General features: G+C 44.8%; 1 protein-coding gene across 1 annotated transcript in view; it reads left to right on the top strand.

Annotated features, from left to right (window-relative positions):
* EPHA1 (EPH receptor A1) overlaps window positions 1-25,805 on the top strand; it is a 33,825-nt gene that overhangs the window by 6,671 nt on the left and 1,349 nt on the right. The window contains exons 3-17 of the mRNA XM_054269684.1: window positions 8,216-8,491; window positions 10,149-10,539; window positions 15,204-15,359; window positions 16,150-16,482; window positions 17,661-17,785; window positions 17,888-18,047; window positions 20,548-20,644; window positions 21,413-21,468; window positions 21,736-21,858; window positions 21,958-22,143; window positions 22,577-22,638; window positions 23,031-23,240; window positions 23,744-23,893; window positions 24,569-24,762; window positions 25,064-25,219. Coding sequence (XP_054125659.1) covers window positions 8,216-8,491; window positions 10,149-10,539; window positions 15,204-15,359; window positions 16,150-16,482; window positions 17,661-17,785; window positions 17,888-18,047; window positions 20,548-20,644; window positions 21,413-21,468; window positions 21,736-21,858; window positions 21,958-22,143; window positions 22,577-22,638; window positions 23,031-23,240; window positions 23,744-23,893; window positions 24,569-24,762; window positions 25,064-25,219 — 2,675 coding nt within the window. The remainder of the gene's footprint in view (window positions 1-8,215; window positions 8,492-10,148; window positions 10,540-15,203; window positions 15,360-16,149; window positions 16,483-17,660; window positions 17,786-17,887; window positions 18,048-20,547; window positions 20,645-21,412; window positions 21,469-21,735; window positions 21,859-21,957; window positions 22,144-22,576; window positions 22,639-23,030; window positions 23,241-23,743; window positions 23,894-24,568; window positions 24,763-25,063; window positions 25,220-25,805) is intronic.

Raw genomic sequence — 25,805 nt, 5'->3', positions numbered from 1 at the left:
TAGCTACTACATTTTCTTGGGATATGTGCTTTCACCAGTCTTTACTTGTAAAAGGGTCCTTTTTCATGGTGACTTCATTTTTAACTTGGATGTATGTTATTTCAGGAATCACATGAACTCCACTGCTGCCAAACTGTGCCATATTTATTACATATTAAAATGTTTGGCAAGGCTCAGTTCTCAGCTGGTAGCTGCTTTGTGGAGCCTATTTTTCCCAACTTATATTCCTGCTTGGATCATAGCATTATTAAAGCTTCCCAATGACTTTCTTAGTCTCCTTTCCAGGCTGCTATTGTTCTCAGCCTTTTATTCACAGTGAGGAGGAGGAGGAGGACATAATTATTTTCCTGCCTATTCCACACTCTTGCTTGCTTCCACACATACTTCAAAGCATTGCTATAAGTTTCAAGCTTTCTACCAGTTTCCTAGTGTGCATGGCCCTTGATCTGCTCAGCTTTCCCAAAGCCTACTTTCAAACAAGATTAAGGACAGTAACGCCAGTGGCCTAACTGGCATTAATATACCAAAGGCTATCAATGAATAGCCACTAACTACAACTATTAGGGCTCCAAAATCACTTGAAAACTTTGGAAATTACTTTGGTGATTCTTGTTCAGGAAAAAGAGTTCTGAGTTCTGCACCTCATGTTCCATGGAAAGTTTAATTATGACCTGCCCTGCCAAAGCTATGTGAATACAAATTGATTAAGCCAAAAAAAATCTGTTTTGTTGTTGTTGTTGTTGTTGTTTTTTTTTTTTAATGCTGTTGTTGTCCTGTTAAAGTCCAGGCATAGTTCAAATTCTACACTGATAAATTTTTAGGCAACAGACTAGATCAAGTACCTGTGACCTGTCAGCAACTTCTATATCACTGACCACCCCATAACATTTGCATGCCTTCAGGTTCTAGCAAGGTGAGGTTGTGTTCCACCAGACTCAGCGGTCCCAGATTTCAGTATCAGCTGATGGTTGCTTTCTGTTCCACCACTTCTTGGTCAGGCAGATAGTCCTGGTCACGAAGGAAATGGTGCTATGGGGCACACAGCCTTCAACCTGCAAGCAATTCCAGCACAGCACTCCTATCTCGTTAAACCTGGGCAGTTCACTGAGTCAGACTCAATGATCACTTAGTCAGACTTGATGATCTCTTACTCAGATAGTCTTACTTGGAAGAGTCTCAGCCAGTCAGCTTTTTGTAGCATCCAAAGGTGGTGTGAAAAACAGCCATCAGAAAAGCTGTTCTGTGCACGTCTTCCCACAACCGTTGTTCATGCATGTCCTTTAGGAGCTAACTCAGAGGAGTGCCATCACCTCTGAAGCTGGAGTAGAGTAGCAGTGCACACCTCACTGCTCTCAGTTAAGTATCAGGCACAGGGGATTAGCTCCCCTGAGTAAACAGGATCTGTATAGAAATAAGGGAAATATGCTTAGTAAAGTCAACAACTACCTGGAAATGGGAACAGCTCTGGCTTCAGAGTTGTATCCTGACATGACCTGCTGCTGTTGATCTGTGGACTGGTGGAGAGATATTTGTTAATGATGTCCTGTTAATTGAAAATTAATTATTTTGTGTCAGTTTGGGAGAGGACGAAAAAAAAATGTTATGCATATCCAGATATGTTTTACTCAGAAGTGTGAGAAGAGGGAATACAAACCAGTGAGATGAGAAGGAGTGAAGTGTAAATTAATAGCTGTAGGGAAGGCCAGATTGCATGAGCCACCAACTAGGCAGCCTAGGAAGGAGTCACTGCCAGAGACCCAAGTAACAGTCTTGGCCAGTGCACTCAGTGTTGTGACCTGAAGGGCAGAAAAGAGCACATTGTGAGCTGAAGATGCTGTACAGCCATGACATTCATCACCACGGCTGCTCGGGCACTGGGGTGGTGACAGCCCCGTTGCCTGGCAGCTTCAGAAAGCTGCTTCACTCTTTTATAGCTGTTGAATGAGTGGACAAGGTTCACTGAACTTCCTCATGTCAACACAAAAGCAGCACAAGTCAGCTGGAGCTTGGAGATTAACCTGCCTATTGCATGGTCCTCCAAGAAGACTAACAGGCTATTTAAAATAATAATAGTATTAAAACCCAACCAACCAAACAAACAGAAAACCCAAACAAAACAACTTCTATTATAATTCTAACTAAAATACTGGTGAGTTTGCAGGCAAGCAATTAGAAAGAAAAGGCTTTACATCTTTTGTTGCCTCTGTTTACATCTGTTGTGTCCTCGAAGGATGAACCTATGCTTTGAACTGTGATTCTCACTATCTCAGAGGCAGATCTGCAGAAAAATATTCCCATGATTTATTTCTCAAAAGGCTATTTCCATTGTTTCCAAGGCCTAGTTTCTGGCTTCTCTTTGTTTGATCTGAATATTGCCAGCTCCTCACTTTCAGATGACTTTCAGACTGCCATCTCCTGCAGCTTCTTTTCTCCAGGCAGGTTTGATCATCATCATCAAGGCATAATTACCCCATCCCTGTGTGGGATTCCACCTGATCCATCTTTAAAGGAACTTATGCAAACAGAGCAAGTATTGCCCATCACCATCAGACTAATTTCCAGCTTCTCTGTAAACACTAGAAGTAGACTTGACACACCATACAAAACCACAGCTCACAATACAAAGCTCTTTACCTTGAAAAAATGAAAAAAAAAAATCTCTTCCATTTACAATGGATCCTATGCAATGTAATGCAGAAATAACAAAAGAGCTAACATTTGCTTTATTGGTAATGTGCCTTTAGCCATAAATTCTGAACTCTTAAGATGCACAATCTGATTTTTCACTCCTGTCCTTTTTGTAGTTATTGGTACTGTTAGTGAGTGGTAGCAGAAAGAAGTGTTCCAAACCAGCTAGGTGAAATGTTGGACCAGAGTATCATTATCACTCATCTAGCACCATCTGTTATGACCAGAACTGTTTTCATGCAAGACCTTAATGTGGTCAGGCAGTTCAGAGAATGAGCAGACAGCAGAACCTGGGTTTGATAAACAGGTTCTGTAATCGATGCACTGGCGCTCGGTGTCCCACATGAACACCTTATCTTCCCTTAAGAGCATGAGTACCAGTTAAATAGAAATGATATGGGTGGGATGGAGACCTGTGTGCCAGTGCCCTAAAGAACGAGTAATTACATAATGGAGTTGCTCCTCCCTGAAAATAACCAATGGATCATTGTAGGGAAAAAACATATCATCCCACCCATAAAGATACTGTAGATAAGCAAACATCTCTTCTGTGTTCAGTTGTGTCAAAGGCTCCATGATGATGTGATGAAATTTAAATTGCCTGACCATAGCCAAATGATCAAAGAAATAAGAGCAGCCTCAGCTGTTCTCAGATTTAAAGTTACAGGACTCATGAAGTGTCTAGATGTCACCACGCTTCTTTCATCATCGTCATCTAAATTGTCTTCCACACCAGCAAAAGAACTTCAAAGAGTATTGAGAAACTTTCAGTAAAGGGTCATAGAAGCTTCAATTCTAGAATACACCACTGTGGTGATGCTATTTTTGGTTGGCTGGTCCGGCTTGCCTCCTGACAAATTTTTGTCAGATGTATTTCAACTGAAGAGAAGATCTTCATGTATTAAAACAGGTGCCAGCAAGGTGCCTCTCTTGTCACCGGCTTTGCTCTGAGGAAACCACACTATGATTGTAGCACAGCTGTAATTACCTTCAATGCTGAATCTGTTCCAGGAAGATTTTTTGGTCATGGTAGCACGCAAATGCTATACTATACAAAAGTCAAGTCACTCCACAGGCAAGATTGCAGCCAGAGAAAGGGGTTAAAGAATGTTCAGCGGCACATGTTTTCCTAGGCAGTTCTAGGCTTGCCACACCAGTGATGTATTGTTGCTGAAAAAGGTTGCTGTTTTGGGGCCTTGCAATTTTTCTTCAGAAAGAGATTTAATGACCTCTCAATTCTGTTGAAAATTAAATGAGATTGAGACACACTTACTATGCACGAGTACACTGTAGCTGGCTTTATTAACATAGGTGCTCTTTTCGTCTTAGTGAAATTTTCTAACCCAAAGTTAAACAAGTCATTAGATTTCAGCATATGAACTCTTAGACTTTTCCAGTAGGAATTCTTATTAACTTTTCCAGTGGAAACATGCATCTTAGTTTAGTAACTTTAAGCCTACTGGCTAGCCTTGCCTAGCTTTTGCTTCTGTAAGTCTTTTAAAAGTATCACTGTGCCTTTCCTTGGGGGGCTGCAGACCACAGATTGGAAGTCACTGTGCTGAGGTAATGTGAAAGCAAATGAGATAGAGGTCACAGCAGGCAGGCAGGCCCTTTTTTGAAAGGAGACAGGGCAAGTCCCTGGCAAGCTGGAGATGGAGACAGTATTCTTATTACGAGTCACAAGCTCTTACGACTCCAGTCTCAGCCCACAATTTGCAATACTGTCACAGTCTGCTGCCTCTGCCACTGGTAGCCTACCTCTCCATTAGCAGGGATGAAATTTGTATTTGTCAATGTTAAAAGCTTGTTTCCTTCCTTTTTTTCCCTACTAAAAAAGGCTAAAACCAAAAGAGACCACTTCATTGATGCCTGCAAAGCCTGAGACAATGGCTCCAAGGTGTGCAAACTGTTTCTTATACATGATGGTAAATCCTAGGAAGAGTAACCCACAGGTACTCTTCCTGTGATGAAGGAATCACAGCTTGTCCTAGATAAGATCCTTGACACAAACCTAATCTAGAGAAGGCTTATTATACAGAAAAAGCAGAGCAAGTATTCCATAGGCTCCAGATCTTCAAACTGTATAATCATTTCAGAGTCAATAAAGGCAGATATTAAAAGGCACATCTTATCTTTGGATTTTTACTCACATGGGAGACCAAACCAATACTGTTTACTACAAATATCTATTGGTGCCCTTTCAGGTTGTCATTGAAGTAATTCTGAATGGCCTTTATAAAGACAACTTTCTTTATATGGAATCAAACCAATACAAGGAAAGTTGCTTTTCTTCTTTGCTTTTTTCTGAACTTGCAGTGTTTTGAGGTTACTGACATATACCTTTGCTTTGAGGTTGTTTTTCACTTGACTCTAATTGCTGTGCTGGAATAATTTTGCTTTGTATTGCACCACCACACCAAGATTTTCAAGAACAAACATTTGGAACAAGGTGCCTGTGTTAGTATATGGGTTTCTGAGAAGCACAGGAAACCCGTTTGCTCTCAAATTCAATGGCTATGTACTTAGACTTCTTAGGAAGCCAAGCTACTAACCTATGGCACTCTCCTGAATGCATTAGCATTTGTTTTCTTAGTGACTTTTAAAGAATTCTGAAAGATTTTAAGAGTTTGAAGACTAGTTTAAGGACGGTTTACACTCTAACTTAAAAAATAAGAGAGTTTAAAAGACATTTTAAAGAATAACATGCAAAGACTTCAAGAACTCTTTAGCTTGCTTGGAGCAGGGAATTGGACTAGATGATTTTCAAGGGTCCTTTCCAGCCTAAATCTTTCTATGATTCTGAATCTCATGAGAAAGTTTTCTCTCGCATCAAAAAACCACAAATTGACTCACTGCTAAAATAAGGAAGTCTGACTAACTCTGTTCTCCACTTCTAGAAGAATGTTACCTATTCTGTGGCTGACTGGAGTAAGGCAACAGAGTCTGGAATGAAGTGGGTAAAAAGTTATATTATCAAAGGAGGTTGATTCAATGTCATTGGCAGACAAACTGCAGAGGCAAGTAATTAATATTGATTGAGCCAGAGTTTACCACACATGTTTATTAAGAACATTACATTAAAAGTCAGAGGCACACATTTTGATTTTACAGCAGATTCTTTGAGGATGGGAGACAGTTGCCTGGCAACTTCTGGTCTCATCACCCTTTCATTAAATGTTGTATGTAACAGTTTTCCTCTACTACTTTGAATTTAAAAGCTTGACTGAATAATGAAAAGAAGTCAGAAGCATATTTAACAATAGTTCTGTATTGTTAGCATAAATAATATCCTCATTTTACTTCCTTTACCCATCAGCAGTAGAGTCTAGAAAAAACATGTCTGACTCCCTTGTTATTTCTTTGCACCACACTGCATATGAAACTGTGCAATTGTCAGTGCCAAGCATCGCTGCCCTGAAGAACTGAGTCTGGGAGAAGCTGGGCTGAGATGAGCTAAGAAATACAGGAGTTAGCAATTGGATTTTTTTTCCAGCAGTATAGTTTAAAGGAATTTTTGTTGTTGTTGTTGCTACAGTTGCCACCACTGAAAATAAAACTTTGGTCCTCTATCATGTAAGTTTTGAAAATGTATTTTCTTGACAGGCACCACAACAGCTCATGTCTTTCGGTGAGACATGCAAAAACCACTTTCTGGTGTCACTTGTCTGTGGTACTGCCTTAGGATAAACTGCTAATGGAAAGTAGTCTAACTCTCAGCCTCCAAATGCAATTATGCTTTCCCCAGGCAGACGCGCATTGAAAAATGCTTCTAAAAGCCAGTCCTAACTTTGGCAGTGTATGAAAGCCAGTTTGCTCTTATTCTCCTTCCTAACTTCTTTTCTTCTACTTCAGTCTATTTCAGGATGCATTGTAAATTCAATTTGTAACATTTTCTGGAAGGTTTTCAGTTAAAGACTGCAAGAGGTCATTAAGTGATTGTCCCTTCTGCTTGATCAATTGTGATTGATCCATCAGTCTCTTTCTTTGTTTTGCTATCACAAATCTTTTCACCTCCAGTGAGTGAAATAAGTGTAAATCCTGTGTGCTGCAGGTCTATGCCAGCTGGATCAGATTAAGAGGGTGGGGTAACACTGGGGATTAATTATGTGGAGAAAAAAGGGAACAAGAAGGGACACATAGATACCATCCCCAGAACTTCTTGGGAGGAGACTGCTAGTATGCACTTAGGTAAAAGGCTGAAATTATGCAGAGAGGAGCTTGTGCTATCAGCAGGACTTGCTAGTTTGGAAAAGGCTCTCCAATACTTTTCAGACTGGGACTGGGTAGGAGGTATACTCTAAGTCATGGCGTAAAAGCAGAGCCTCTTTGGCACTCTGTGGGTCCATCTCTGTATTCCACTAACAGAGTGACCTGGTCTGTGGGGAGAAAAGCTGTTGTGCTGTGAGCACAGGAGGTGGTGGTGCTGAAGAAATATGTGAATCTCATGCTCAGCCCATGAGATTTGACAAGTCTGCAGTAACACAGAGACTGAGGCCTTGTTTAAATTGCATCTTAACCTGGGGTGTGATTTAAAACCAAGATGCTTAAACTTGTGCCAGTACTTATGTGGGCACTTGTTTCAATTTAATTTGATTAAACATTTAAAGCATAATGAGAAAGGCAGTTTTAGCATTGGAGGAAAAAGGATGTAAGTTATTTTCCCTGTGGACAAGACCTTGCTTTCCAAATTTTCAGTTCTCATATATGAATTACTCAAAAGAGAATGTTCTTTGCATTTTGTATCTGACCTGTGGTAAGGAAAGAAAAACTAGAGCCACCTAAAATTTGACAAAACCATATGTTAAAATCAGTATCAAACTTTATTAGATTCATGCAAATAGTATTAGTAAGGCCATATAACCAGCTGGGCCCGTGTCCTCCTCTCAGCCATTATTTGCCTGGGGAAGATGCAGAACCTTAATGCAATATGAAGTCAGGAAAATCAACTGAGTTTTAATAGTTAAATTAGGTTTTGCAAAATATCCCACTTGAAGAAGCGTGAACTCCAAGGTAACGAGTGCTTGCTCTAGAAGAGTCTGTCTGCAATTTACCTTTCCATTATGCCAGACCTTCTTTTCTCTTACTCCCAAATGCTGTGCATTATTTCCAGGGACAGATAATAGTCCTGGTGTGGTAGGTCCTACTGGACACCCTGGATGTAAACTGTGGCAGAGAGAAGTGGCCAACACACGGAAGTAGTGGGTCTTTTTCTCAATCTCTAAGATACGCAGTGCATGAAAGAATAAACTGGAAACAAGATAGGATGAAAGGGATGTAAAAAGTTCTATGTAAGTCAACCCTAATTGCAGGATCCTCTTTCCTCCCTATGTACAGGGTTTAGGCAGCCAAGGGGCTCTAGACCAGATGCAGCTCTTGCTGAGTGTAAGAGACTTTTTAGCTGGTGAGGCTTTGAGCGCCGAACTCTGTGTAGGAACTGATTTTTAGGCAAGATTTTTGTCATATTTGAAGTGAAACTTATTTCCCTCAGCTATCTAACAATATGTGTTTTCTTCTCCCCTGGGAGCAGTGGAGTGAAGTGCAGCAGATGATAAATGGTACCCCAATCTACATGTACCAGGACTGCAGTGTGCTTGCCGAGGGTGACACCGATCACTGGCTTCGCACCAACTGGATTTACCGGGGTGAGGCAGCCTCCCGCGTTTATGTGGAGCTAAAGTTTACTGTGAGGGACTGCAAGAGCTTCAAAGGTGAAGTGGTGACCTGCAAAGAGACCTTCAATCTCTATTACATGGAGTCTGAACAAGATGTTGGGATCCAGTTTCGCCGCCCACTGTTCACCAAGGTCTGTATTGCTGGGGGTGAAAACTGAGTCATATCTTTCAGCTTAAACTTGTCATATCTTTCAGCTTAAGCTAGGTGTGTCTTGCTGGCTGGGACAGGCCAGGAGAACCAGCATGTGGGGAAGGGCATGGATAGTAAGTGTTGTCCTTAGAGTAAACTTTACCCCTGGTGCCCTCTGTGATGCTCAGAGCAGTCTTTGCCACAGGAGGCATAGGAGGTTTCAAATGAGATCAGACCTGTGTTCTGCATAACCTCTTATTTAACCAGACACCATGTAGGTAAGGATTCTAAAGGGTTGTGACAGGACTGGATGGTTACACCAATATTTAGAAATAGTAAAGCAGAGACCAAAGGTATTTTTCTTGCTTTAGGGAATAAAACAAGATTAGACCAAGCAGAGAACAGAACCCAGTTCAGGTCTCAGTGGTCCTGATTATTTACTCTGATTGCCATGAGGTATAGGGTCTTGTTTCATCACTGGAGGTGATGGCTTGCTACAGTGAAGTTCTCCCAGGTGTGAAGCTATTTAGCACTGCTGTATTTTACCTGCTGTTTTCCTCAATGTTGTGCTCTCTTGCCATGGAAACATTAGAATTGCAGAATAGAGAACCTCTGTTTTTTGGGTTTTTTTTCAGAGGAAATTCTCTAAGCCAATTCTGTTCTAATAGAAGCCAAAGACCTGAATTATTTGACTGCCCTTTCCTTTGCAGTTTAAATGGGATGTGATGGAAACAAAGAGTAGTAAAGGCTACCACAGGCAGAGCAGAACTCTGGTAACTGATTCCCCTCCCTCCCCAGTGCTCCTCTGCCTCCCCTGCAGCCTACAACATGAATTTGTGCGATACCTCCACAACTCCTAAACATGCCTTATGATCCCTGCCAAATGCAGCTGCTCTACAGAGCCTTTCATCTCCAATCCAACTACAAGGAGTGGGTGGTGTACAATGGGAAGGGGCCTGCGGAGGAGAGGATCAGTTATCAGGCTCTCCCACCAAGAAGAAAGGCACCCCACCTGCAGTCCAGCTCTTCCATGTCACAGGGTGTCACAGAGGCCTTTCCCACTTGCTCAAGCATGGAAAATACTCTCACTCACACATTCACTCTTACCCTTTGTTTGCAGAGGCAGTGGGAATGCAAAAGCATGGGAGCATTTTTCACCCAAGTACTTACAGTGCTGAAATATGTTGAGTGCTGCTCAAGGAGCACCTTACAGCAGGTTATCTGAACAGCAGCAACTACAGCCTAAAAATACGTGGCTGTAATTCCCTGGTTGGTTTCAAAGCACAGCTCTTGAGTGGTGTTGTGGATTTACTGCATGCAATTTGCAAACAAAGAATATTATGACAGAAAAGGGGCAGTTCCTGAAGACCTCTGAAGTCAGAGACTCTGAACACAGGGTACTGTAGAAGACCAGTGAATGACTACAAAGCAGTTGAAGGAGATGATGGATGGAAAGTAGAGAGGCAGGAAAATATGCCCACCCCATTTTTAACACATCTTTCAAGTGCAAAGAAAGCATGCAGTGCAGTGGAATTAAAGTAGTTGACTACACAGCCTCTAAAAGGCCTTAGTATAAAAAAGGCCTGAGAGGAACAGGTATCTCAGCTGCTGTGGCCTGTTCAGATGGTAAAGCTGTTGTCTTTCTCTTTTTCACGTAGCTCAACACTGTGGCAGCAGATCGGAGTTTCACAAGCAGAGACATCGAGTCGGGGGCCATGCAGCTGAACACAGAAGTGTGCCCCATTGGGAAGCTCTCTCGCCGGGGCTTCTACCTGGCTTTCCAGAACTCTGGGGCTTGTGTAGCCATGGTGTCTGTCCGAGTGTATTACAAGATTTGCCCGGAGGCGGTGCGGGGCCTGGCCCGCTTCCCAGAGACGCTGGCAGGGTCAGAGGGGCTGACAGAAGTGCCTGGGGTCTGCGTGGAGGACGCGGCTGAAGAAGTGGGCTCTCCCCCCAGGATGCACTGCAGCACTGACGGGGAGTGGCTGGTACCGGTGGGCCGATGCCTTTGTGCTGTGGGGTTTGAGGAAGTCGATGGGAGCTGCGTAGGTGAGTATGCAGACACTAGCTGTAGGCCATGGGAGAGGTTCCAGAGAGCTAGAGATCAGAGTATCTGTAAGCAGAAAGTGGAACCAGGAGATTTAGTGTGGTCCACCTCTCTCTTGCCTACCCTCTGTATCTTATATCTTTCCTTCTCCTTTCCTTCTCCTTGGCTTCTCTTTTTCAGTTGGGATTTTTCTCCTTATGTGTCAGGTGTAAGACCTGCACACACCTCTCCACTCCCTCTTGGGCTTCATCCAGGACCTTTCAGCTCTGGAGCTAGTTTCTGCGAGCTGTAACTGTGATTGACACTGACTCACTCAACAACTGGTTCTCAACCCTTGAACAGCAGCCTTGTTCTCCCAGGGCAGACGGGTCAGACACACAGAGCAGGGTATTTGTCCCGTGACTAGAAAGCTGAGAGGCAGAGGGGACAGGTTTCTCCTCTGTCCCTCATTCTTCTTGGACTGGGATGGCTCTTCTGCCATGGGAAACCATGTAAAGCATATTGCATAGTAGCGTGGTGCCTGCTCTTTTGAAGAAGAGCAATTAGCAAGCAAAAGAGTCACCAGGGTGCTGGAGTCACAGCAAGCAAGGGTTGTTGGAGTAAGAAGTGCAGGGCTCTCCCTTGGCTGCAGAGGGGACAAGATTCAGCTTCTTAAGGCAACTTAGTTTGACACGCATGTTGTTTTGGGGGATATGTATTACTGCAGGGAGACAGGTTAAAGACAGCAGATCTCTGCTCTCGTTGCCAAAGCTGCGTGGCACAAGGCTAAGGCCATAGGGATCCACGCAGTGCTCTCAGATTCCGCAGGTGCCCCGTGTCTCTGCTTTGCTCTGCTACAGAGAGCTGGTGTCTATGAACCCCTACTGCTTGCTGCTCGTTTTGCTTGGGGAGCTGGAGAAGGTTGAAGCACAAGATCCTTGGCCTCCTCCAGCAATCCCCTCTCCTCGCACAGCCCAGCCAGTTTTTCCACTTAGGTGCTACAGAGCTCTCCCCGCCCTCCTGAGAGCACTCCTCTGGGAAGGGGCAGGGAAGCTGTCATGTCTGGACAAGCCTCGACTGCTATCGCAGCACAGGTTCATTCTACATCTGTGCTTTCATCCCACTCCGCCCAAGTACAGCTGCAGCCAGAAGTATGTTTTGCAGGATTAGTAGGGACCGGGGAGGTCTCCCAGGAGAGGAAGGGAAGAGGGGAGAACCTAGCAGGAGTAGGGAGAGGTACTTCACAACCAGAATAGTGTCTTATTGGAGCATCAGGGGAGAAGGTGAATGCAGGAGGGGATATCTTAGGATCTGCTCCCTCAGCAGAAAAGACCAGACTGTGCAATGAACTGGGAGTAATCCAGCTCAGGATAAAGACTGAAATCACAGATTTTACTTTGTCCTCAGAACAGAGGAGGACTTCTTCAGACAAGTAAAGTGTGACAGGATGGAAGACCTGGCAATGTCATTTTGATTCTGAGTTTTGCCTGAAGTAGGGAGCAAAAAAAAAAGGGAAAGCTGCACCTTTGCCTTTTAACAGGGAAAAGAACCTGACCTCTGTTACAGGACAGGAGACAACAGACAGCCAGAGGATCAGGTCCTTACCTAGTTCCCTCAATCTCTCAGTGAATTCCCTGCTGTATAGTGCTCTGCTGGGTGCAGAATGGCTCAGCCACCTCAGTGTCCCAGAAAAGCTGTGCCTGCCCCAGAGCATTCAGACTTTGCTGCCCATAAACGCAGAGCTCATGATTAACTTCCTCAACTGTGTAATTTGCTGTGCCCCGGCCTGTGCTCTGGCTCCTTGCTGGGCTCTGCAGGGCGGCAGGTGAGCCGAAATCCCCGCCAGCCCCGCTCTAGTGTCCGCAGCCTTCCCGGCCTGGCTGGCAGCTCACGGGGGGCACCTGCAGGAATAAGGAATGAAGGAAAAAGGAATGAAGGAAGCGCCCCAGCCATCCTCTCTGCCCTCTGGTGCTTGGTGAGCAGGCCCTTTCCCAGACTCGTTTTTCCCATCGTGCCGCCCGGAGCGGGTGCCCAAGGCCCGGGCAAACCGGAGGCCAGCGGGGCTGGGCGGGGGCCGAGGCTGCTGGCTGTGCGCCCGCCTCCCGCGCCCCCGGGCCGGCCGCGGGCAGCCGCCCCTCCACCTCCGCACCCCCGGGGCCAGCGGGAGGAGCCGGGAACACCGGCAGGGCCCTCCGCACCGCCGGCCCCAGCGCCAGGCCGGGCCGGGGCCGCTCCGCGCCGTCCCGGGGCGGGGCCGGGTCGGGCTCCGCGGGCCGCTCCCGCCCCCTGCCGGCCGCCGCCGCCAGCTCGTGTCGCCGCTGCTGCCCTCGCCTCCTGAGGGTGTCCCTTCGAGCCGAGCACCCCGTGCCGCTGCCGCCCTGCGGCCTCTCTGCCGGGCTGTGGGCTCCCTGCAAGGCATCTCCTGCCTGGAGGGGCTCGGCACAGCAGGTGTGGCCGGTGGGCTGGAGTGTCGCTCAGAGCTGGAGGAATAGAGGCGCTCCTGGGGTCAGAGTTACTTGTTCTGGAGCACAAGCCTTATGAGGAGCGGCTGGAGGAGATGGGGGCGTTGAGCATGGAGGCTCAGGGGACACCTTATCCCTCTCTACAAACACCTGAAAGGAGGGTGTAGCCAGGCGGGGATCAGTCTCCTCCCAGGCAAGTAGTGACAGGACAAGAGGACATAGTCTTTAGCTGGTTTAGGTTGGACATCAGGAGGAATTTCTTCACAGGAGGGGTGATTAGACATTGGAATGGGCTGCCCATGGAGGTGGTGGAGTCACCATCCCTGTAGTTATGAAAAGACTGAGCGTGGCACTTGGTGCTATGGTCTAGTTGACATGGTAGTGTTCAGTCACAACTTGGGCTCGATGATCTCAGGAATCTTTTCTAGCCTAATTGATTCCGTGATTCTTGCAAAGGTTCCCAACCCCAAATTTCTATCATTTACTTGCAGACGGTCTCAGCCTGATAAGAGTGTATGTATGTTGTGTCATATCTGTGGCAGGTAGTATTATACAGGCAACATCAGAACCTCTGTGTTATACAAGAATGTGGCCATGTGCTTCCTTTGTTTTTCATGTCAAAGCTCTCCTGGCCCAAACTGATCCAATGTCAGGAGCTCTCAAATCTTATGCTGGAGCAAAGTGGCAGGAGGCCTCAAAACTTTCATCTTCAGTCCTGCGTGTAGAAGTACTCTCAGTTGTGAGCAGCCTGAAGATCAAAGTAACTTTTACTGCCTGTTTCTCAAAGGGATGATTTGATGTGGAGCATAAATGGAATCTCTTTGGGCTGTGACAATCAATACTTGAGCCTTGTAATTATTTTCAATGGCCTTTGCTATCATTAAACGCATAGTTGCATGATTGTATCTCAGAATGATAGATTTTCCTGAGTGGTTCTGTCATTTCATGGAATCAGAAGGTGCTGGTTTCTCCTACTTGTGATTATTTCTTTTTTTCTGGGCTCCTCAAGCATCCCTTCTGCAGACTAATGATGAGTAGTCTTGTTTGGCCTGTGTTAGTGGAAAGTTTTCAAGGTCCCTCAGATATTCCTCTTTGTCACATAGTAGGAATGGCTGGGTTGTTTATTTTTTTGTCTTCTGGATAAAGAATCCTTTCCTATACTATGCTCCACCACAGCAAGCCATTTGTATGAAGCTGCTGAACAGATGGTTTTCTCCATTGGGATCTCCTGAGGATTACACAGGATATTGTTGCTTTTATAGTGCAATATAAAAAGGGTCATTCCCTCAATGCGCACGTTAAATGCAAAGTGGTAGCTCTGGCAGAAAATTAGTGTATGCAATTCTCTACCATCTGATTAGAAATAGGTTGGTTGTTTCTTTAGCTGCTAGAACTTTTGATTAATTTAGCACAGGCTGGCAAACCATTAAATTCACAGGTTGCCTTGAGCTCTGTCACTGATTTTGTCCTCCCTGCTACACAACTGTAGGAATGAAGCATTTACCTTGAGACAGCTGGTAAGCTGACCAGTGCTTCTGTGCATTGAACTAATAGTAACACAGCAAAAACAGGTGGTCAGATGTTATACTGAGAGAGTGTGGCTGCTCCTTTTTGTAGGACTGGAAGTAGAAAACAGTGACACCTATTCTCTTGCAGTCTGTGTTGGCTCCATAGCCAGTTCCACTCAATGCTGTGAGGTGAACTGATGGCTTCCTAGATATTCCCCAGGGCCCTACCAGGTGATGCTCTGGTAGAATACTTGAAATCAGCAAAGATGCTTCTGCCAAAAAGCCTACTGGCTCTCTCTATGGAGTCAGCAAGCAGAAGACTGTGAGAAGTGCAAGGATTTGTAGCTACTCTTTATGGTTCTTATTTGTGGTGTGGAAAGCTTGAAGGACAAGGTGAGGACCAGTCTGGGTTTACATTGGAGGAAGATTCTAAGGTTGACTGGATTCTGTATTCATGCAGCCTCTTTGAGGATTAGATCCTCCTTCTTCAGTCTGCAAGTCCTGTCATAATACTGATGCTACCTTGAATTGCATCTTTTCTCTGTCTGCTCTGAGACGATTGATCTAGGTGACTGCCAGGTGTCCAGGTGTTCCTTCCAACCTAAATATTTCTTTGAACTAAAAAAATGGAGGCATATAAAGGAGTGTTCAAGAAGCTTTTTTGTTGATCTGGGTTTATTGGTTATGTTATGCTGACTTATGTTTGTCCTTCCACAGCCTGCCAGCGAGGGTTCTACCGCCACTCCCTGGATGCTAAACGCTGCCTGAAGTGTCCCCCCAACAGCTTGTCCAACGAGTCAGGGGCTACATCTTGCCCCTGCAATGCAGGCTTCTACCGAGCACCTTCAGAGGGCCAGAACATTGCTTGTACCCGTGAGTTGCACACAGAAAGGAAGAACAATATCCAAACAGTGTGAGGGGTAAACTTACTGAGAGCATCACCACAGAGAGGAACTTGGGGGTACTGCTGGGTGAAAAATTGGGCATGAGCTGGTAGCATGAACTTGCAGCCCAGAAAGCCAAGAGAGACTGGGACCTATTGGATCATGTCCAGAGAAGGGCCCTAAAAATTATTGTAGGGATGGAACACCTCTCTAATGAGGAAAAGTTGAGAGAGTTTGGGTTATTCAGCCTGAGAAGAGAAAGCTTTGGGGAGATACTCTTGTGGCCTTTCAATACTTAGTGGGGCCTGCAAGAAAGATGAAGAATGGGTTTTTGTACTAAGGCCTGTAGACAGCACTGAGGACAATGGTTTTAAACTGAAAGAGGGTGGATTTAGATGAGACACATGAAAGAAATTTTTTATGAAGAGGGTGATGAGACCCTGGAACAGGTTGTGGGTGCCCTATCCCTGGAAGTGTTCAAGGCCAAGTTGGATGGGGCTTGGAAGAGCCTGCTCTAGTGAAAGGTGTCCCTGCCCAAGGTGGGAGGGTTGGAACTAGAAGGTCTTTAAGGCCTCATCCAACCCAAACCATTCTGTGGCTCCATGAACAATAATACGGGGGAGAAAACAAAAGGTTGGAAAATGAGGATGAGAGATCAGAGAGGGAGAGGCTGGGCCAGAGAGAGGGCTCCATTTGAAATGCATCTGCAGATGGGAAGCTGTCACAGAACTTTGGGCACCAGCAGCTGGATCTAACACTTCCTTCTGTGCTCCCTGTAGGCCCACCCTCGGCTCCCCGCAATGTCAGCTTCTCCCTGCTTGGCACCCAGCTGAGCCTGTGGTGGCAGCCGCCCAGTGACCATGGCGGGAGGAAGGACCTGACTTACACAGTCTTCTGCCAGCGCTGCCATTTCCTGTCCTGTGAGCCCTGTGAGGCTGCCGTGGTGTTCTCCCCCAGTGCCTCTGGTCTCACGAAACCGGCAGTGGACGTGGATGGCCTGGAAGCTTACACCAATTACACATTCACTGTGGAAGCCCATAATGGTGTCTCAGGAATGGGACCTGCTCCACAGAGAACTGCTCCAGCTGTCTGGGTCTCAGTTGGACATGCAGGTTAGCAGAAGCAGAGAGAATTTCTTCCTGCTCATCATGAAAAGGAAGAGGAATCTCTGTGAATATTTAAGCTTTCTCCATCTTTTCCTTCTGCCTGACATATGTGTTGGTATGGTATGATAAGGATTCTAAAGTCCCTCTGCCTCTGACATGTAAAGTCCTTTAGTCATATTCCTCGCAAATCAATGTAGCAGTAATGGTTATCCATTAAGAGCTATGAATCCACCAGAACTTAACAGAGATGAGGAGGATGAAGCCCTCCCTATCACACAGCCTAAGTATTATTACCTGTGTGACAGGAAGAATGAGGGCTGTGTCATGAAATATTTCCCGTGACTCAGATATTGCAAAACACCAAACACAACAGAAACCCTGGTGTAACTGGAAAATAAAAGGTTTTGAAAGCATGGAGGGGTGAGGATGTTAAATCTTGACACATTTCTGTAGGTTAGCTTCAATCTGGCTAGTTTGGCTGTCCTGTAAATACTTTCCAGAGCACCATGAAATGTGATTATAGAAAGGTGACATCACAGCGCTCAACAGCCCTTGGTGCATTCCCTGGATTCTAATTTAGTAACAAAATATGACTTTTCTTCCTGATGCTATGCGGGGGCAGCACAACTCTGAGCTAGAAAAGCAGAGCCTCATCACTTCCTGATGATGATGAAGGACAAGGAGACAACCAGGCTTAACTCCTTCCTTGCAGGCTTGAGAATTATCTTTTTATTCATGAACAGCATGCATTTGCAGTCAGCTGAGAGATTTTGAGCATTGAGTTTCACTGTACCCTTATGCAATGCAGCTGCATTCATAAATCATTACATAGGAGAGCTGTGCTACTGCTGCTGTAGGAGCATAAAATCCTTACATTTTTTATTTCAAATTGGACACTTTCAGTGCAGTCCTGGAATAAATGTAATTTCTTGGAAAGTGGATTTTATTTTGAGGGCCAAACACAGTTATGCTTCCACTGTTTGGGCAGAAGCACACTATTCACAGAACACAATTAATTACAACCAGAGACCTCCTTTCCCTTCCACCACACAAGAGAAAAATGACAGTGGCAATGAGACTCAGTTCCAGTTGAATGGTATGACCAGAGCTTCTGGTAGAGAGAGGACATAGTTTGCATTTTGTTTGTATTTCCCCCTCATGTTCTCTATTCTCTCCCACTGCAGCTCCAGTGACAGTATCCCAGTTTATTCTGACACAGAGAGATGACAGCAGTCTTTCTGTTTCTTGGCTTGCCCCACGGCAACGCAGCCGGACCTCAGTGGAGTATGAGGTCATGTTCTTTGAGAAGGTAAGGCCTGCCTGATTTGCTCATCCCCCTTTCACCCAAAGGGCTGGAAGTGTCCTCTTGTTCAGCATGCATTTGTTACTTGATCCTGTTTGGTTCCTGCAGGGGGAGGAGGCACGTTACACAGTGAAGCACCTTCTTGAGCCGAATGTCACTCTGCGAGACCTGCAGCCAGACACAGCCTACCTGCTCCGTGTGAGATCCATCACACCCCTGGGGCCTGGGCCCTACTCCCCAGAGCAGGAATTTCGCACCCTTCCACCAGGTAAAGGGCAAGCACTGATATCTCATCTGGGAGAAACTCACTTCCCCATCAGATGGTGTATTCTCATGGTACATGGATCTCTTTTTGTGTTCTGCAGGCTGTAAGGCAAGACACCACTCTCCTGAGTTCCTTGTCACCAGAGCTAAGCCTGTTGCTTTGTAAAGACAAAAGACATTTTTCTTGCTTCCTTGTCATCTTACAAAATTTGCTTGCACTTTCCCCTTTAGACCTGATCAGTCTCAGTTTATTGTGTTGTACTGGCACAATATTTAACCAGACCTTCATTTAGTTCTTGAATGACGTTTTAATTTTGGCTAATGTTTCTAAGTGTGAGTGTTGGTCAAATAATTACCATATGCCTCCTTTTGTGTGCCAGTTACTAGTGAGAATGAGAACTCAGAGGACCTCAGCACTATTTTTTCCAGCTTTCAGTTCCACTGTATGTAGTCCAGCTCCTGAATATAGCTCTGCTCAAAGAGATGGCATGTGCCACTGAAAAAATTTCTTCACCAAAGTACAATGTGTAGAAGGCCAAGCTGTCAGGGCCACAAGAAGACCTCTCTCCTGTGTCAAAGAACATCTTATATAGGCCTGTCACCCAATTACCTCTTTCCCTGGGTCACCCAGAAGCTTCCCCTTAATCTAAAGTTTTCTGTAATGGAATTTGCTCTCTCTTCATTCCACAGACTCCTACTGACCCTATGGATAGCTTTAGAAATATGTGTAGTGAAGCACTGCCTTTGAAAGACTAATTTTATTATAATAAAATAAGGACACAAGGAAGAAAGCTAAGACATACCTTAATGTAACTAAATAGTTAAATTAACAGTGTAAAAGCTGATAAGGAGTTGGGATATCATTACTGGAATGTAAAGGTTGGACCCTTTTTGGCACCAGGGGCTTTTGGTAAAATCTTCATGAAGTCACAGTGACAAATGATGATAACAAAAATGATGTTTAACCAATTAAATAATATACTACACAGGCCCTGTGAAAAAGCTGGAAATTATCATGCAAAATTGTTTTGATTAAGACAGAATAAGTTAGAAAATACTTTCATCAATATTATGCTTTATTTCAAATGAAAATTGATCACCTTATCATGTCAAGACAAAGGTATTTTGAATATGAAAAGGATTAAAAAGAAGTGCCAGCAAGGTTTCATTTGATGAGAGTTCTTGTTTAATGATACTGGGAGCATTTTTTAGCTATTATAGTCTAGGAATATTAGTGTAGCAGGATTTGCAAGAAGTGGCAATTTTGTATTTAAATCTGAATTTGATAATTTAGATGCCTTAAATTCCTGCAGAAGTCCTGTGCATCTAAATGCTTCTCCATTTTATTAATAAGGCTACTATTTCACCTTCCAAATCTTAGCTTCTTGATTTTAACAAAACAAGGACATTAGCTCTGTCTCTTGATTTCTGCTTAAGTATGCTGATGATTTTTAATAATTTTAGTGGGATGAGTCAGAGGAAGAATAACTAGTGTTAATTAGGCTTTATGGATGCTGGCCATTTGACTAGATGTTAGGAAACACTTCCCCACACAAGTCTGTGTATCATTTGTTCCTTGCTATAAAATTTTCTAATTTATTTAAAAATTATTTGAGAATTTTCTTTCTTCTGGATGTTTTCCTAAATCTCTTTTGGGAAAATATTAAAAATATGTAGATTCTCATTGCTTCTCCATCAATGCATTTTAAGTTTTTAATTTTGTTGAGGTTTTTTTTAATTATGAGAAATAAGTATTAAAAAGACCAGCAGAGGTAATATAGCATTTTCTCTGGTGATTTCAAATGTACTTTGTGGAAATGCCTAGCTTTAGCTTGAGAACCTAAATGGAAGGTGACAGCCTGTGTTATGTGAACACTCTCCCAAAGCTATCCAATCACAGAATGAAACCACCTGATGCTCAGTTTTGAGAACATAGGAATATGATAGACTGCAAGTTTGTAAGTCAGTACTTGTTTCAGGAGTCCTAAGCAGTGAGGGGCTTTTGTTAGGGTAGTTAGGCAAGGAACCAGCCCCAGATATTGATGGGAGGGGAGCGTATAATTAATTTCATAAACAAGAGGAGAGTCACTTTAGACTGTTGGGGAAAATCATGTCTTTGCTTTGCCATAGTTTAAATCAGCTACTGAGCTGGAAGAAGGGCCTGATCTGAAAGGATTGTTGGAGAGGAGTGGGGATGGGGAAGGAACATCTGTTCTTCACTTTTGAAAGTGTCAAGGAATTTAAGTAAGAAATCAGATATATGAATAAATCACTCAACTGGAAGACCAAGATTGTAGATAAGAGTGAACCAGATAACCACCAGAAGGTGCTCCATGCACATGAATAACAGTGTGATAGGACTCCTGTCTGGTGGCTCTGCTGCCTGGAAGACAAGGGGCTGTAACTTGCCTAATGCCATTAGCTGGTAGAAGCTGGGTGGTATGTTCCAGACTAATACATAGTGGTCTTTTAAGTGATATGGCCTCTCTCTTTCTTTTCTGCAGACACTGGAGCTCTGTCTGGTGGAGTCATAGTCTCTATTATCTTTGGAGTTCTCCTATTTATTGGTCTAATTGCGGGATTTCTCATGTTTCGGCGAAAGTAAGTATTGAATTTTGGTATTGAAAAAGGTACAGATGTAGGAATAGATGAGCTATGGGAGCTTGAGAAAGGGAGGCCTGGATTTCTCACAGGATATTGTATAGGTAGAGGTTGGTTAGAGAAGAAAAACACCAGCATGCTGCAGCAAGATGGAAAGGGTCTCAGTAAATAATTTAGATTAGCAGGATTGGAGGGATTGATATTGTAAGATAATGTTTGCTGTTGGGAACAGAGGAGTATGTTGTGATTTCTCAGTTTTGTTATAATCCAGCAGTATCATATTGTTATCATGACAGAGGAATAAAAACATTGTTATGGTACAATCATTTCTATAGCTGCTGACCAGTTGAGTGATAATCCATGTATCCAGTAATTTCAAACCATTTTCCATATATCATTACTGTTGGGGTCCTTTACCCATATACAGAATTCTACTTTCCTCCTCAATGTCCATAAGGCTGCTGTTGCTTGGTTTTAAGAAGATCAGATATACTACTGAAAGTGTACAGAAAACATGATATAATCAGAAATTTATCTGTAACTCAGCATAAAACTCCCTTCATGAAAACAAAGCTCTATTTCTTAATGAAGCATCACGTTTTATTGGCAGCTGTACTGTTCCAAGTAGGTGCAGTGTCTGGTCCCACTTTGCTCTGTGCTACCCTGAACTCTGTTCCTAATCAGCTAGGGCAGACACCTTGGAAGTCTTGCTTTTCCCTTTGCTATCTGCTGACCATTTTATTTTCACGACTGTTTTTGATGTTCCAGGAGGGCTCGTCGGAGACACGCACGGCCGGAATACAGTACTTCGGGCTTTGAGAGAGGTGAGGTTCAAAGGGGTAATAAAACCGGGGGAATGTGTTGGAAGGAATGAAAAGAAACATTAGTTTGAAACCAGACACTGGCATGGCTTTTCTGATGTAATGTGCCTCTTCCTACAACAGTTCTGATCTTCAGCCTTGGTTTGGTAAATTTTTTTACTGCCATTGTCAGAAGTCCATAGATTCACTTCTGCCTTTGTAGTTGTGCTTTAAAAAGGTTGTCCAAAGAGGTGACAGATTAATTTGCTTGTTTGTTTTCCTTTACCACAGAGAAGGTCTGGTTGAAACCCTATGTAGACCTGCAACCATATGATGACCCCAGCAGAGGCGTGCTGGAATTCACGAAGGAACTGGATGTCTCTTGCGTCACTATGGAGAATGTGATTGGAGAGGGTGAGTTACTGCTCTCCCTGTCTTTCAGTTTCCCCACACTGTTGTTTTGCTGCCTATCTTTGAGTTCATCTGTGACATTTTACCTCTGGTTGTCTTCAGGGGAGTTTGGGGAGGTCTATCGTGGGTCCCTGCGACTCCCAGGGAAAGAACGTATTGTGGTTGCCATCAAGACTCTGAAGTCAACATACTCAGACTCACAGTGGTGGAACTTTCTGCGTGAGGCGACGATTATGGGGCAGTTCAATCACCCGAACATTGTGCGCCTGGAGGGAGTTGTCACCAAAAGTAAGTAAGAGTGTGTGGGAGAGAGTCCTGGGATGAGAGCAGAAACTGGCACATTTCTCAGGCCTTAGAGAATTTGCTGTCAGAGAGGCTGTTCTGGGAGAAGACAGGCATTGTCATGTCAGAGAATGAGGAAAGGAGGAGAGGTATGGATTTCCAACAGAGTCCTGCGGCAGTGTTAGGAGAGGTCTTTCAGGGCCAGTGAGTAGATGAGAAGTCTGGATAGGGAGGGATGCTGCAGGGTCATACATGCAATACAAGGAGGAGTACAAGATCATTGGGAGATGTGTAAGGAGAAGGACAGCCAGCTGTGGCAATGGAGTGGGGGTGTTAACTGGGGTTGGACATCATTCTCTGTTTTGGGGAATATGGATAGCATTGAAAGGCATGAGTAGGAGAATTAGAAAAAGGCTGAAACCTTCTTGTCTTCCTCAAGGGAGGCCGATGATGATCATCACTGAATATATGGAAAATGGAGCACTGGATACCTTCCTCCGGGTGAGAAAGTCCAATCTCTAATAGGCTTGTGTACTGCCAGAACTTGCACTTGACCTGGATTTAGGGCCCTAAAATAAAACTAGAAGATCCTGACATCCACTTCCTTTCTGCTTACTGACAATTCCACTGTCAGCAGCAGAAGCTTAATGCCATCCAGTTTGTTCAGTGACGTCCAATTACCAAGAGTGGCGTCCTTGGTAATTGAAATACGACTGCTTAATGATGACTGGAGACCATCACCAGTCCCTTAGTGAGAACCTGTTGGGGCCTTTGGGCTGCAGCATTGCCTTTTTGCTTGTTCACCACTGCCCACTTTTGTATGTTGATAAGGTCAGAGACTAGAAACCAAGCGGATCAATGTCACTTCTCTCACTTCTTCTTCTTCCATGCAGGAGAATGAGGAAAAATTTAGCCCTGTGCAGCTTGTGAGCATGCTGCAGGGAATAGCCTCTGGCATGACCTACCTTTCAGAACACAATTACGTGCACCGGGATCTGGCTGCTCGCAACATCCTGGTAACACGCAGTCTCCAGTGCAAGGTGTCTGACTTCGGTCTCTCCCGAATTTTGGAGAATGATGCAGAGGGAACCTATGAAACCAAGGTAATGCAAACCCAGTCTTTCAGCCTTGTAAATAAACTGTAGGCTCTGAGGAAAATCTGTAGTAAAATTGCAAGTCATGGTGTGGATGGTTCAGAAGCAAAATAAGAGGTCTGATCTCTTTGGCTCAGTTACTAAATCTAGCTTTGAAGATAGCCTCACTGTGATCAGAGTTTTGGACTAGAGTCATCTCCATGTCTCTTTCAATGAAAGTTCCAGTAATTCTAATGCATGGTGTCCTTCAAAGCAGGGCTGTGACTGGTGTCAGGCTCTTACTCCCACAGCAGAGGTTTTGTGTAGCGTTCAACTGAACAGAGGGCTTAAACTCATATACTTTCCAAGAATATTTCTCTCCTTTTGAGAAATTTCCCTGGGGTGGTTACATGTCACTTCAAATGAAGTGGGCTCAATCTCTGAACCACTTTGTAAGGTCCTTGCATGAAAACACTGGAGAAATACAACACAGTGATATATGCTGGATACACTATGTTTCTGCTGTTTTACAGGGTGGTAAGATTCCTATCCGATGGACAGCCCCAGAGGCCATTGCTCATCGCATTTTCACCTCAGCCAGTGATGTCTGGAGCTTTGGAATCGTCATGTGGGAGGTGCTGTCATTTGGTGACAAGCCATATGGGCACATGACCAATCAAGAGGTAAAAGACATTGAGTTCAAGAGCTGATTTAAAAGATAAATGAGGCATGTGGGAAAAACTCTTGTAGATCTACCTCAGCCTGCAGTCTTGACTTTCTTTTGAACACATAACTACTGTGTTTCCCTCCCTGCTTAAAATCAGTGCAACCAAGTCAAGGGCAATAAGTATTGAGGTGTCAACAACAGCAAGAAGCTAGATTAAAGAGAGTTTAAATCAGCCATGGCATTTGGATCTGGGGATACTTTCTATTGCTTTTGTTTTCTCCTTCTTCTGGCTCTGGTGCATTATATCTGGTCTTATTCTAGGCTCAGCACATGCTGTTTAAATTATTCCTCAGAGCCTGGTTCCCCTTCTCTCACTGTGCCAGGATCATTTGGTCCTCACTTTTCCTCACTTCTCATGAACATGTCCTGAGAAGCAAATGGGAGCTCAACTAGTAAAGGACTGAAAACACATGTATATGCCACTTAAATTTTTGGCATCCCTTAAGTGTTTTGAACCTGTGCCGTGCTGCCCAAACCCTGTGTCATATGTGTGTAATCTACACCAAACCCTCCCTGGCTGCGCATTGTGAAGTGGGGAATGGCTGCTCCCAGAGGTCTCTGGCTCCTCTTCCTCTGGCTCCTCTTCTGCACTCTCTGCTCTTGGCCAGATTTCTCTGTGTCCTCTGTGCAGGTGATGAAAAGCTTAGAGGATGGGTACCGGCTCCCCCCGCCTGTGGATTGCCCATCTATCCTCTATGAACTCATGAAGAGTTGCTGGTCACACGATCGGATGAGGCGGCCTCATTTCCAGGAAATCCGGGCACAGCTGCAACATTTCATCTCAAGTCCCCAGCTGCTCCGGCCTGTTGCAGACTTTGATCCCAGGTAAGGAGGCTGTCACCAGAGGAGGAGGGGTTAACTGGGACACTTCACCTCCCTGTCCCCAGCAGGAGGAGAGGCAGTGAGGGCCATGCAGACTGGAAAGATGCACCTTGAGTGCTCTGTGTTTAGCAGATAGTGGTCATCTTTGTCTCCTGGTGACAGAGGGCAGAGCCTCACTGCGCAGAGAGCAGATTAACTGGCTCAGCCCTGGCAGGAGGGTGCTTGCTCCCCCTTTGGTTACTGTCTCCTAGTGCTGTCCATTTCAGGTGGTTGCCTGGCTAACGAAGGGTTTCTGTGTCCCTAGGGTAACGCTCCGTCTCCCCAGCTGCAGTGGATCTGATGGGATCCCCTATCGGTCCATCCCCGAGTGGCTGGAATCCATTCGCATGAAGCGCTACATCTCCAACTTCCGCACTGCTGGCCTGGACACCATGGAGTCCATTCTGGAGCTCACTGCTGAGTAAGTGCACGCCAGGCTCCCACAGAGCACCTCAGGCTGCGTACAAGTTGCTGTGCTCATCCCTGTGCGATCTCAACAGGCACTCATATTTACTTGGAAGGCTTCTCTCCTTCCTTCTCCATGCAGTTAAATGGGAGTGGACTGGCTTCTTGACCTAAAAGGGAAGAATCAACACAGAACTGGGAGCAGCACAAACTATGAGACAAATTCCCCAATTATCTATGTCCATGCTTGAGGCTCTTCAGGGGTCTTCAGCTGCTCTGAACTCATGTGAGACACAAACAGATGTCTAACTTGATCATCTCCCCACTCTCACAGGACTTTGTAGGTTAACTTCCTTGCCACAAACTCCATATAGACTAGTAATACCCCCTCACTCCATCAGCCAGGCGCTGTTGTGTCATACAGCAAGTCTTTTCTGGGCTCCTCAGAAGGACTCAGAACACAGCTGTGTTATTTTGTCAGGGATGTTCAGCCATCTCCAACCAGGACAGTTGCATGAAACAAATGAGCAGGCACAGACCTGCTGAATGGTTGAGACATGGCCCCTGTCACAAGTCCTGATTTACTGGGAGCACAGGCCTAG

This window comes from Melozone crissalis, unplaced genomic scaffold (assembly GCF_028551555.1).
Source record: "Melozone crissalis strain CALT ecotype California unplaced genomic scaffold, PUWL_Pcris_2 ptg000008l_1, whole genome shotgun sequence".
Lineage (NCBI taxonomy): Eukaryota > Metazoa > Chordata > Aves > Passeriformes > Passerellidae > Melozone > Melozone crissalis.
The sequence above is the reverse complement of the archived record's forward strand: the minus strand, read 5'-3'. Positions and strand labels throughout refer to the sequence as shown.